At 48.3% G+C, this 13305-nt stretch overlaps 1 protein-coding gene across 3 annotated transcripts in view; it reads right to left on the bottom strand.

The window, feature by feature from the left end:
• The window catches only part of Scrg1 (stimulator of chondrogenesis 1), a 146674-nt gene that overhangs the window by 126847 nt on the left and 6522 nt on the right, over positions 1-13305 (bottom strand). The window contains exons 3-6 of one of the 3 annotated variants that reach the window (XM_074054974.1): positions 5000-5144; positions 4173-4357; positions 3567-3638; positions 2714-3236 (exon numbers count right to left, since the gene is read on the bottom strand). In XM_074054974.1, coding sequence (XP_073911075.1) covers positions 3078-3236; positions 3567-3638; positions 4173-4232 — 291 coding nt within the window. In that variant the 5' untranslated portion in view covers positions 4233-4357; positions 5000-5144 and the 3' untranslated portion in view covers positions 2714-3077. Of the gene's footprint in view, positions 1-2713; positions 3237-3566; positions 3639-4172; positions 4358-4999; positions 5145-13305 lie in introns of those variants that run through there. The other 2 variants (XM_074054975.1, XM_074054973.1) reach the window with 2 other exon arrangements.

Below are 13305 nucleotides of genomic sequence, written 5' to 3'. Positions count from 1 at the left end.
ATATACCAATGTGTTACAACTCAGGTTGATTCATCTCTAACTGATCTTTACACTGGTTCCTGTTCCCCTTCTCCTGTTGACCTCTGTCACTTTAAGGTTTCTGTATTAATTCCTCTGGAGTGGGGACACTATTTTATTCTTAATTGTGGATAATTCTTGTTAGCTTCAACTCTTGCCCCTCAATATTGATAATTTGGGAGTTTTTTGTATGATGAGGATAGATAAGTTGAATACTATTATGAACACTGACTCTACTTAATTTGCCTCTTTATTAGGTTTGACTAGGGATTTTTTGGTCTCCCTTACCTTGAACTGAAGAGTTTGGAAACAAGTAAGGCTTGCTGCTATACTTCTTATTAGAGGAGCCACAACCTTGTTCCAGTGGCTCTGGTGGGCTCAAGTCTCACAAAACAGAGTTAGTATGGTTAAAGACATACCACCCAAGTAAAATGGCACTGACTTTGAGTTTTGCTTTAAATTAAAGCTCCTGAAAACAAGACTATTTATTATATCCTGGCTCAATTATTCTTCATTTGAATGAGAAAGCAAATTGAGCTCTGTGAATGGACGGGGTGGTAGGAGGAAGTAGCCTACAGATGTGATCTCTACTCACATAAACCTGCCATGGAGACTTGTGGGTCCCATCTCTGCAATAACTTTCTTGGAGGAGCATGGAATTGAGCAGGAAGCCAATCTAGGCTGTCTGGCTCTGTGATCTGAGGAAGGCAGTTATCTAGGCCCCAGGTCTTCATCTGTAAGATGAAGGGGCTGAAGCACCTCTAACACCCTTTACAAGTTTAACAGTCTTAGTACTTCATCTAAGAATGAGCAGGGCTCAGATGCTGGCTCTGCAGCTTCCATCTGGCATGAGTAAGGGGTTCAATGAATGCTGACACATAGTATCAGAGGACATGAAAACAGAAGGAAGATTTATGGCCCAAACAGGTCATCTAGATTAAAAATTAACATACATATGTATGTGTACATATATATGTATGGATAGACAGATAGATGCTGAGAGACAGACAGACAGTACAGAAATAAACACAGAAAGTGGCTGGTCATGCAGGTTGATGGCAAAGTCAGGGCTAAAGTACAAGTTTACTATCTATTGGTTGGGGACTGTGCCCACTAGTCTCTGTGTATATCATCTATGTCACCAGAGAGCAAGAAGATTTGATAAGATTCATGTTTAATCAGTTCCATGTGTGCTGTGTTTCCTTCTCCACTACCATCAATATTGTGTTAGAAAAAGCCACATTGTCTGGCGACAGCATGGATCTTCTTTTAAATGAAGTCCTAAGAACTCACCCTGCCTTTAATACTAAAGCTGCATGTAAATTTGCTGAAGGATAATATCCTGAGGTCATTTTTCAGAGGTGGTGAAAGGAGTCCATTTAATCAAAGAAGCTAAAGGAGAGGAAGTTATATGGCTTGTTCTCCCACAAGGACGATGTGGTGGGAGAGAGAGTCCAGCTTGAACCAGGCAAGGGAAGCTCTATCCTAGCTGTCTGGCCCGGGCAAATAACTTTGTCTTTTTGGGTCTCAGCTCATATTCAGAAAAATTCAGAAGTTGAACTAAATCACTTTAATGACCTTTTCTAGCCTGAGATTTCCTTTGAAGAAATTCCTGAAGCAAACTACCTGAACTTTGAGCTAACTATCTGCCTCTCTCTGCTAGGTCATTTAGGAAACTGGGATAGTGGTCTAGATAATGGAAGCAAGAGGAGTTTGCAACTGATCACACTTAGAAATTGAAAAGGCGAATTGGCAGGCTACTGTCTTCTCTTGTTCAATATTCATTCAGTAAATAGCAAATAGAGTAATGTGCTAGAGCCTGAGGATACAGCTACTAATTACATTAAAGAAGCAGTTACCAACAGGGGAACGTGCATTTGCAGGAAAATGGCATCGTATAATGCCCAAAGCCACCTAGCATCTCTGAGTCTGATAATGCTTCAGCTCTGCTACAGCCCATCTGGGTCCCTGGCAAGTTACAGCCTTTCACCTGGTCTCTACAGCCTGCCCATCTGAAAAATCCTTTCCAGGGATAGTTTTCTCAAAGGCCTTATAGATCACCTTGGTACAGCCACCAACTATCTCACGTGAAGCAGAACGCCCTAGGTAACCTGAACCCGCGGCTCCCTCCCATTTGGGGAGAAAAAAAAAGCGAGGGGCGGGGGATCGAAAGAAAAGAAAAGAAAAGAGAAAAATACTGAGAAACAAGTTTTGGCAGGCAAGGCCTTCAGAGACTACCATATGTGTTCCATATTGAGCAACCCCTGGTCTTTGATGTTTTTCTGAATGTAAAGGCATTATTCTTTCTCAAATTGCGGCTAAGTAGTACAGACATTAAAACAATGAGGCCGGAACGCGCGGGCGCGGGTCTAAGTGTTTAATTCGTCCTTCACCCACGAGCCTGCCACCAGTTAGCTCTCCAGTTTGCACCCGGGCAGCTGGCAGGGCTGCCATCCCGCCCCATTCCCCTTTCAGACCAGGGTTTGTCTGCATCCTACAACACCTTAGCGCCAAGTTCGGAAGTGAGTACTTTCCCAAACGCTGGGCGAAAACTCCCCAGATGTTTCCTGTGTCATGGAAACCCGCCCAGGTTGGATCTGAAGCATTCTTACGACGGCGGGTCACGGGGCCCGCCCGGCGCCCGCGAGCCCGGCTCTCCCGCGAGCCGCGGGGTGCGCCCGCCCGGGGCCTCCGCGCTCCCTAGGTTCGCGCCCACCCCCGCTCGCGGGAGAGGCCGGCGGAGCGGGACACCCAGGGCACTGGGGGGGGGGGGGCGGATTTATTACGTGCGGAATTATGAACACAACCGAAGATCCCTAGTAAATTTACACTGGAATCTTTGGGGAGTTTATTAACTAGTCACTCAGGCGCCTATTGTAAATTCCTTTTTCCTTTCGCCTCCTTCTCCCCAACGCCGGGCAAAAGGGCGGCCTTAAGAGGAGGGATCTGAACCTGCTCGAGGTGTCAGGAAGGCCTGGGCGAGCTGCAGGTGGGGAACTCCGAGGCTCGGTAGGTCCGGGATGGGAGGGTGTCCCGAAAGACAGCGGAGGTGGGGTGCTCTAAATCACTACAGGCTTCGCCAACTGGGGTCTCTCCAAATGGGCGGAGCTCGGGGGCGAGGGTAGGGCGTCGAGATACGGCTGCTGCTTCCGGGTCTCGGCAAGCACTTCCGGGGTGCGCGCCACACGACGGGGGTCGGCGGCGCCGAGAGGTGATCTCTGGTGGAGGTGCGCAAGATTAGCGCCAAAAGGGAATAGTAAACGCCAGGGCCCACGACAACGTTGGGGTGGGGCGCTCTTTGGTCGAGGGCAAGCCCCCGAGTATAAGCACTTCCCCGTCCAGGAATGGTCTGGGAGCTGCAAAGCTGGGGATCAGGGCACTGCCTCCACCTCTCCGCGGCACCCACGGTTGGAGGCGGCCCGGGGTTCCAACTGCGGTCAATGCACTGGGCCCAAGACGAACGGCTTTGCTGCACGCGGGCCTCCGGAAGGTCTCTCCCCCTGGTCACCAGGAGTGTGTTTGAATTAGGTCGGGTGGACCCTACTCACCAGGAATCGGGCGGTTTGGACGCTGGGTTGAAGGTAGGAGAGGATCCTCCTGTGATGATCTTGTATGTGAGCCTGAAATGAAGGGCACAAACACTGGTTACCCAATTGTTGTCGAATTCTTGCCCCTTCTCATGGAAACAACCATCTATCAACTGGAATCATGGTCTTTAGCGCCTACTGTTTGCGCAGCTCTTAGCCAGGCCCTTGGGGGAAACAAGGCCACAGAAGGTCAGATTACTGTGCATGAGCCTGGTTCAGGACTGGGACTTGAGTTAGTAGAAGGAAGGCAGGGCACCCATTAAAATTACTTCTGTGGTACCTTTTTTCTGGAATGAATCAAAGGCACCCAGAGAAGAATATGATATTGCACACCTGGACTTCGCGCTTGGCTTCCTTTTTCTGCCCCTTCCTCAACCCGATTTCCCCTGTTCAGGAAGGGATTTTGAATTCCCCTTATTGGGAGTGGGTGGGGAAACAACCAGCCCAGGTAAGTATGGGAGCCACATGGTCTGGCAAATTGAAAAGGGAAAATCATCTCCAAATGCAACCAGGCAGGTGGAGGGGGGGGTAGATGGAAGCTGAAAGAGAATGGGAAATCTGAATAACCTCAACCTTGAAGGCAACAGACTCCGAACCCGGGGGTGAGGTGTGAGAAACAGTCAACATTTGGAGCACTGGAGTCAGAAGTCTTGGCAGCTGTGAGATAACTTCCTGATCTGCAATAAAGTTCACGTGACCTAGAGGATGTTTCTGCTGTTCTGTTGCTTGGCTCCCTTCCTCTCTCTCCAAGTCTGCAAGTATAAGAGATTTTTTTCTGGGACCCAGTTGAATGGTGGTGTAGGTGGAATGTGGCCCTGGGAGGTGACCTGGAGGCCTGGGACTGCATAGGTCAGGTAGGGGCCTCCTCAGCCCTCTCCTGCAAGGTAGTATGGAGGCCTCTGTTTTCAGAATGCAAATTCAGGCTTCCCCCTTTCCAGCTGCCAACCTGTCTCATTCTAACACTTCCCAAATGGTCCAAACTAAACTTCTGTTACAAATCTATGTGAAGTTCCAAACTCTTCTGCTGCTCCGGCCTGTCGCCATCCACAGTGTTTCTGGAATGTGATCATGCATAATTAGGGCCTGACCACTATGGAAATACATACAAGATGTTTACTTTTGTTCCCAGAAAAATAAAAAGGAGTTCTTATGCACACCGCGGGGTTCCTCGTGTGCCAACTGGGCACAGCACCTACAGATCTAACCTCTTTCCCAGGAAGGATGGGGAGGGGCAGTTGAGCTCAGGCCCAGGCAATTCCCCATGTTGGGGGTGGGGATTTGGGGTCGTCCCTGGGCGGTCAATGTATGTGTCTTTCGGTCCCTGTGGCCAGCAACACTGTGTTGCTCTCATTCCCAGGCCTCCTTGTCATGCATGTGCGAACTTGCAGACTGACCTGTGTGGCAGGAGGGGAGAGGAAATCGTGTTCCTGTTGCATCTCAGGGTTTCTGCTTGGGTTCTGGCAGTCTTTGAGAGAAGGTGCCCCACGGGCAGTCGAACCTGGACTTCCTAGACGTGCAGCGAGAGGATACTAGAACCCGCTGGAGAAGAGAATGAAGGATTTTCCGTGGAGACTCCTAAGAAATGCTCAGAGACAGGATCTTCAAGTCCAGGCGCAGTACTTTCAGAACCGTTCATTGTTTGGCAGATATTCCCGTTTTCCAAACACAAAGGTAGAGAAGCTGAGAGCTAACTCAATATAGACGTTGTCTCACAAAGCCAGTCCAGAAGCCAAGACCCAACTGGGTGTGACTGACTTCTAACTGCATTCAGCACTTGCCACTCAACCTGATAAGCGTCTCTTAGGGACATTGCTGATTCTAAACCTCAGACGCTTTTTAGAATAGAGTCATCTTTAGTAAAAGTGAGACTTAGACTAAATTTGCTTCAAAGAAGCGGGGTTACTAAGCCAGGAGTGCCTTCTAATTTCCTGCTGGCCAGAAGCCTAATTTTTTAAGAGTGCCTTGCAGCTTCGCACAACTGCTACTCCGAAGCGCAGAGCCCACAGGTGAGCCCCATCTCCTCCCGCAACCTGTGAATGAAGAAGCGACCGACCCTGTCAGCCAACTCGATTCTCGGCCCTGTGGCCTTGGCGCACAGCCGCAGCTTTACTGGTTTTCTCATTTGGATTCATTTCTTGGCTTAAGCAATCACTTAGATCATTAATAACTGCATTAAGATCACTCTGGTCCAAGTCATCGGGAATGACGAGGGGCCCAGTGCACTACCATAGCCCTGGTGAGGGCCTGGACTGGAACCGCGGCACCGCCAGGGCTTTCCCCACTGCAACTCCCCGCCGCCTCCGGCTCTCCTTCCCCACCGCCAGTAGGTAGGTCCTTCAGAAGACTGTACCCGAGGGTCTGCAAATATGCGGTTCCCAGGCAAAGAACCCCAAAGATACTGAACAAGGCACTTGGGCTCCAGAAACACGTGGAGAAAGCCCAGGAAGCAGAAGCCACGCGCTTTATACAGGTGGAAACTGGCGAAATTCCCAGTGCTCTTCGAATTTTGCGCATATTTCTCCCTTTTGCCTTTACCTCTTTTGATACAGTTTGTTCTCTAAAATTTCCTCATGAATTTCTTGATATTTAGAGTTCCAGATCGTCAGAAACCCAGTGGGAAGAGGAAATGTCACCGCGGGGTCACTGCCATCCTCAGAGGAAGGAAGATCAAGTCAAAGTGGCAACTTAATTCCAGTTCCATGGCCTTGTGTGGTCAGCCTGTTCCTCTCCCTGTTCCTAAAGTCAAGTGTGGCACCACCAGCCCCACAGATATAGGCAGAAACTATGGGATGGGAGAGAGGAGAGAGAAAAAAAGAAAGGGAGGAGAGAGGTAGGAAGGGAGGGTGGGAGGGAGGGGGAGAGAGAGAGAGAGAGAGAATGAATGAGAGAATGAATATATGAATGAAATGTAGTGCGGGTTTCTGAACTTGGTTACCACTGAGATAGATAATCAGTAAGTGTAATTGAGGAAAATAAATCCCATAGTCTCTCCTTTCACCACACAGAATGTAAAATGAGCTAATACATTCTTGCAGGGTTAAAAAAAATCCTGTTAAATAACCACTCATTTGGCCACCTTTAGGTTTGGAAAAACACGTCAGGAATAAATAGGGCCCACTTTGATTAGCCAAAAATTCAGGAATTGCACCTGCTTACCCCCTCACTTCCATGCATAAATGGCAAGAGGTGGCTCAACAGGAATCAGAACAATTTCACCTGAAGTGGGTGTCATGCAGCTGACCACCTCAGGAGAAGGACTTGAGCATGAGCACCATCTTCCCAATCCTCCTTTTGTGTTACTTTTCTTTCCTAGGGATTATGCTCAGATCCAGCATCAGGATAGTGAAGAAAAAGGGAAAGGGGAAAGTAACTAGACATTGGAGAATATCTGTACTGGAGCTTTGTCTTTGTAGGAGCAGAAATAATTGTGGTGGGGGAGATCTCCCCACACAACATTTATACCTCTCCCTGAAGGCCTGCATACTCTCCTTCCTTGTTTCCTGGCTTTGTTCAGTATCACCCCTCCTATTTTCTGCAGATGGCTCAAATCCAAAAGCTAAGGCATTTTTTTCTAGAGACATCCTCTCTAGATGAGAAAGAAGTCCATGACATCATGAAGCAACTCCTGGATAAGGGGTGACAGGTAACTGTGCAAGTAAGTGGGAGGTGGAGCTCCAGGGGCTTTGCTTCCAAAGGCTGATGTGGTTTTCAGAACCTCACATTTAGTCCCTTCTAAATTAGGGGTAGATGATCCCAAAAACTCACTGGACATACTCCTTTGGACAAACAAATGGAGAAATGGCTGAAGTGGTGCATGTAAATTAGGAACAAAATTAATTCCCTCCTAGATCTCAATGGACTTGTAAATTTGAGTTGTCCCTGCCTCAGGCCAAACAGAGGGCTTTAGTTTCAGTTTAAATATAAGAACAGAAGCTCAAGTTCAAATGAATTTGAATTTAATTCTCAAACCCTGATGAGGTGGGGCAAGAAAAGTACCTTTTAGGGACATGGGTGTAGTAGATGCTGGGTTGGTTCCTCTGATTGAGTAAGGGAGAGCTGGTCACTGACTTTCCCATGAGTATTTTGGGAAATAATAGGGATAATATGGTGCCCAAAGCTTCAAGCTCTTAGGACAAGATTTCCCATCACTGAATTCACACTCTAGAAGTGTATGGTAGAGGCTTATAGAAGGCATTTCATGCCCCTCTGCCAAGTTACCAGGAGACCTAGTCAGGCTACAGGACTTATCCCAGTACCATCAAGTCCAAGGAGGCATGCACAGATCAGTGGCATTGGCCAGGCCTGTTCTGTTTGTACCTCATTTTCCTTGCTGGCACACAGGGTTCAGATATGCCTTCCCTGAAGTTTGTGAAGACTAAACAATATGCAGTCTATAAAATGCTTGGTACTTAATAGGCACTCATTAAAAAGTAGTTATTACTCCTTGTGATGGAATAACAGAGGTGGGGTTATAGAGAAGCCATGGAGGAACACCAGTAACTTCCTTTCAGTGCAAGAATCCCCAGGGCCACTGAATTCAATCCTAAAGTCCCCTGCCTAGGTGAGGGCTAGGACAGAGGCATTCTCTGCCATAGAGCAGGGCTTTAACTAGCCCGACCCCTCACTCCCTCTGGTTTACAAAGCAGCCCTCCCACCCCAGAACTCTTAACTGCGGCAGGAAAAGGCCAGAGGGGAAGTTGGGAAGCATTGCATTCTGCAGTCTCATGGTTCCTTAAGTGCCCCAAAGCTACTCTTCAGTCCTTTGCCTAGAAAGGAAGACCACAAAGCTGCTAATTAAGAAGCCCAAGTTCCATTCCTTGTACAAGGCTGGGAGCATTGTCCTGTTCATTTGTTTGTTTGCTTGCTTGCTTAGAGGTGCAGGGGATCAGACCCCGGGCTTTGCTTATTCTAGGGTGCTTTGCCACTGAGCTATATCCCTAACCCTGTTATTTAAAAAATTGCCAATAACCTTACACAAGTGCTAATAGCCAGACCTGTTCCCAAGCTCTTTCTTTCCACAACCATCCCCCTCCACCAGCTTGAAAAAAAGCACAAAAACTTCTCTCAACACCTAAGCATCCCCACCCACTGGCCAGGACCACCACCACCTTCCTAGGCTCTGAGGGCCCATCCTAGGAGGAGAGAAGAAAGAAGTGTGAATGGCCTCGGAGGATGAAAAGTGTCATTCTCTTTCCTGTCACCAGAAGGCAGATGATCTGGAGCAGTCCGGAGGCCTGGTTTGCTGCATGGAAGTATTTAGCAGGTTCAGTGCCATTACTGCCTAACAGGGTGTGAAAAGTAACATGAATGTGAAATACTGTGGGAAAATGGAGAGTTTCCAAAGCAGGCAATGGGCCCCTCCTCTGGCTGGCCTGTGAATGGACCAAAATCCCTGCTGCCCCTTTCGTGGCTCCAGAGTCACTGCTACTGGTCTAGAACCGCCGCCGAGAGAAAGTGCTTGGGTGGCGGAGAGAAGTGGGGAGGGGAAGTGCACACTGAGACTATGCCAGCGGGATGCGAGGACCCAGCTGGAAGCAGACAAAATAAACTCCAGTAAAGACCTGCATGTTCCTAGTACAACTTCCTAGAATTTTCCCTCCTTCCACTCAAAAGTACAGAGCAAGGTAATATTTTAGCAATTTTGGGAAGCAACGTATCAACTAACTTGGAAAAGATGACGGGAAGTATTGGGGTGCTTTCGCAGGAGGTAGAAGTAAGAGTGGAATACCAAGGTATTACACTGATAGGAAATTTCTCCTTTCGACTCCAGATCTAGAGTGCACACACCTGGCACACATGCCCTCACTGTGCCCTGCAAACAAGGCTCCTACTCGAGGTCGGACAATTAATACTTCCACCTCCAACATTATGGAGGGGCTCAGACTTTTCCGTCTTCCCCGTCTCAGCAATCCCTGGTTTCAGGCAAGGTGTAGCTAGGATGCCTGCTCCACTCCACCCTCCGCACTAGGTAGGTGCCCCCCAGCGACTTCAGAGACCTCCACAAAGGCCCAGGAAAAAGTCTAGAATCGGATTTTCCTACCCCAGTGCAGCGTGAAATTACACCTCTTTGCCCCACTCAGCCAGCGCCCCTGGTTATCGCCGCCTCACTCCAGGCTTGAATGCATTCAAAGGTCCCCAAAATGACCGCTCAGGGCCTGTCCACTGCAGAAGCAGTAGCGGGACAGGAAGCAAAAGTGCAAATACCTCCCCCAAAGGGTGGGCACCCCTACATTCATTCGGCGCTTGTCAGTTTGGAAACGCTTGTCCCCACACTTTCACTGGTTCTGCTTATAGGGCTGGGTACATAGGTGAGACAGCCCTCCCTCTTTAGAACGTTTCCATAAACCAGACTGCATTGGAGCAGCCATTTGATGGTGCAGCTGGTTCGAGATTTAAAAACACAACCCAGGCACATTATTCTACCTCACACCGACCGAGTGCTCAAAAATTGGTGGCCGCAGTCACTGGCTTTCTCATGCAAATTCAACGTTCTAATCGTAAACCAAAGCTCCGGGACCTGCTTTTTGTTAGGGTGTGTATGTAGGGTGTGGATGTGGTGCACGCGCGCAAGAGGACTAGAAACAAATGTAGAGAGGATGGAAAGCGTGGGGACACTGAGGCCATGTCGGCCAGAATAAAGCTGGTGTATGTATGCTGAGACTCCAACTTCGGTCCTCCAGATCTGAACCTCCAAAGTCATTCCTACAGCTCATCCCAGGACAGAGTGCGCGAGTCAATGGAGCGGGTGCTGGCTGCCCTTGGCGTCAGCCTGCGACCTCCTCTCCGGGCCGGGCGGGACAAGCGGACCTGGATCTGGGGGCGCAGCTGCTCCCTCAGGCTCTGCGCGCCTCGGAGCCCTGTGCCTCGGGCCGACCGAAGCGCCTTTCTTTCCTTCCTTCCTCGCTGAGCTCACTTCCTCCCCGCGCCGCTCCCTTCCGTCGGCAGGAACCCGCTCCGCCGCAGCTTCGGGGCGCCGAGGCCGCTCCACGCTCCGTTCCCGCGCAGTGCGCTTCTGGCTAACTGAGTGAGAAAGACCAGAGGACTAGAAACCTCGAAAATGAAATGACTTCTTTGGTGGCCAAACTTAGAGCGCAGGGTGGAAGGCAAGGGAGGTCGAAGGCGACTGATTCATCTAGATGGCCCTCTACTCGGGTTCAGGGCCTCCGTCTCTTTTCCTTCCTTCCTTCCTTCTTTCTCTCCTGCTCCCTTTCCTTTCTTTCTCACTTTAGTTCACTTGTGTTTCAAAAATTCATATGCTAGCACATTTAAAAAAGCAATTTCTCATTTTAAAGTCGACAGCAGCAAAGGGAGAATTACAAATAGGATTGGATTTAATTAGCTGGTAATGCTCCTCTCATGCCCCATAATTAAACAGAGATTCTAGTGGCGCTTCGGGTTCCACAAGTGATTATTACAAGCATATTTTACATTTCCATTAAAACGCTGTCCCCGGGGTGTAATACAGGATCTGGCTCCATTTATTCGGATTTGGAACCTGAGTACTGAGGCCAGAAGACTGCTTTCCAACTGTCCTTTGGTTTTTTGGGCTCATTTTATTTTTTGTCTTGTTTGTTTCTAAGACCTAAGGAAAGGCAGCTGATGGTTCCTGTAGTCACTCTGTATATGGCCAGGGGACCTATAGTGTCAGACTCCACCAAGACCCACAAAAAATAATATTCTAAAGCATGAACTCGTGCAAAACCCATAGCACTTTGGGTTCCCCACCATGCACAAAAAAGCACACACAGGCACATCTAGGCAGCCTCAGCAGTGGCTCAGATCTTCTGATAGCCCCTCAAAGAGACTATAGTACCCTATAAGAGATCCAGAAGCCCCATCTCTTACCTAAGCAATCTCTGTCCTTCTGAGCTCTCCTCTTGGTCAATGATCTATCATGGTGATCTACCAACCTCCCTCCTCTATGATTCTGGTGAATCCATGCTAGTGTCCTAGCCCAACTACAACACTTTCCAACTTAGAAACATGCCCTGGTGGAACCAGTACCCAGGGGACTCAGCCTGGCACCCTGCAGTCCTGGTTGGCCCCATCTCACCTCAGCCATTGGACAGTCTCCAGGCTTTTAAAGAATCGTGTGTCTGTGTTGTCACCAGATCCACCAATGCTTTTGATGAGAATTGCTTCCCTTGTGGAAACACTATTCTCTCCCATGGAGAGAAGAAGCTATTCTCTTGGACTGGCTTAGAAAAATAATAACCAAGACAAAGTATCTGTGGTGTGAAAGTAGTCCTCTGACAGATGTCTTAGAACGTCCTAAGGACTTTCAGGAAATGGTAGAGATAGGCCTGTTCAATTAACCGATCCCCAGATTGTCATGTCTCTGGCTACCTCTTTACCCACTTGGGGCCCTCTATGCTGGATCCCCCCACATTTCCTGCAAAACTTTCTCTTTATGCCTTTGTCTTTCTTAAACAAGAGATCCCTGGAAACAACTACCTAAAGAGGGGAGAGGAGGACATAACCCCAATCTCACTAATTAGTGACACATGCTGGCCAGGGACCAGGAGCATGTATGGACCTCAGCCTTCTCATCTGCAGAGAAGTGGTTATATGTATGTATATATATGACTATATGCAAATACACTTTTAGGAATATATATATATGTGTGTGTGTATAGATATATATACATATGTATATTCAGGAATTGTGTGTGTGTGTGTGTGTGTGTGTGTAATGTTCTGTGCCAAGGCATTAATGAGAACATTTAAAACTTCTGAGGATACTCTCCTTGGTTGGTTCAGCGAACACCAACCTTCCCTTCTGGGAACCGAAAATACCCCAGGGCAGAAAGCAGGACAGGGGTGGGTACCACCCAAGTCTATTCACGGTCACATGATTCATTAGGATTCTTAATCCTCCTGAGAGCACTAGCATCAGACACTCTGACCTTACCAATGAAACCCCATAAAACTGGCCAAGAGGCTGGCCAACATATGCACACATTAATTAGAGTGACCTGGGCCTTTGGCTTCTGGTCTGAACAACTTCAGGGCTTCAGGGCACAGAGAATTTGGGGTCCTTTTCACCCACCACATACTCTTTGGTCCCACCAAAGCATCAGTTGAACACAGCTAGCCCCCTTCTCTGTGTAGCTTAATTTTGATATTTAAGGCTAAACCCTGGCAGTTGGTCCCTAGGAGGGGCAGGCAAAAATCTACTCAAAGGAGGAAACAAGAATGAGCTTTAAACTTTTGTTTTTATCACTACATCTAATACTATTATGAAACAGGAGTGGAGAGAAGCCCAAAGTAAAAGGTTTTTTTTTGTATTAATGGAAGGTGTGGACACTTAACTTTTCCTACACCTGTGCGTGCACACTTGCACACCACACACACACACACACACCACACACACACACACACACACACACACACAAAGAGAGAAAGAGAGAGAGAGAGAGAGAGAGAGAAAGAGAGAGAGAGAGAGATGGGTATAGTCCATCCAGAAGCTGAAGTGCTTTCAACCCCATTTACAAGGGATGAGGGAAGGCATGGTGAGGAGGAGCATGGGATTTGGCCAATGTAACCACAATTTTGGCAATGAAGTACATCCACAGAACAGAACTGCCCCCATCTCCTGCAAGAACCCCTATACAGGGTACTTTTCCTCCAAAATGTGTCCTCTTCTCCATCCATATCTAACTCCCAGAAAGTCATTGTCTATATTAGACTAAGGAACAAG

Source organism: Castor canadensis, chromosome 14, assembly GCF_047511655.1.
Source record: "Castor canadensis chromosome 14, mCasCan1.hap1v2, whole genome shotgun sequence".
Lineage (NCBI taxonomy): Eukaryota > Metazoa > Chordata > Mammalia > Rodentia > Castoridae > Castor > Castor canadensis.
This window is presented reverse-complemented; position numbering and strand designations above follow the sequence as displayed.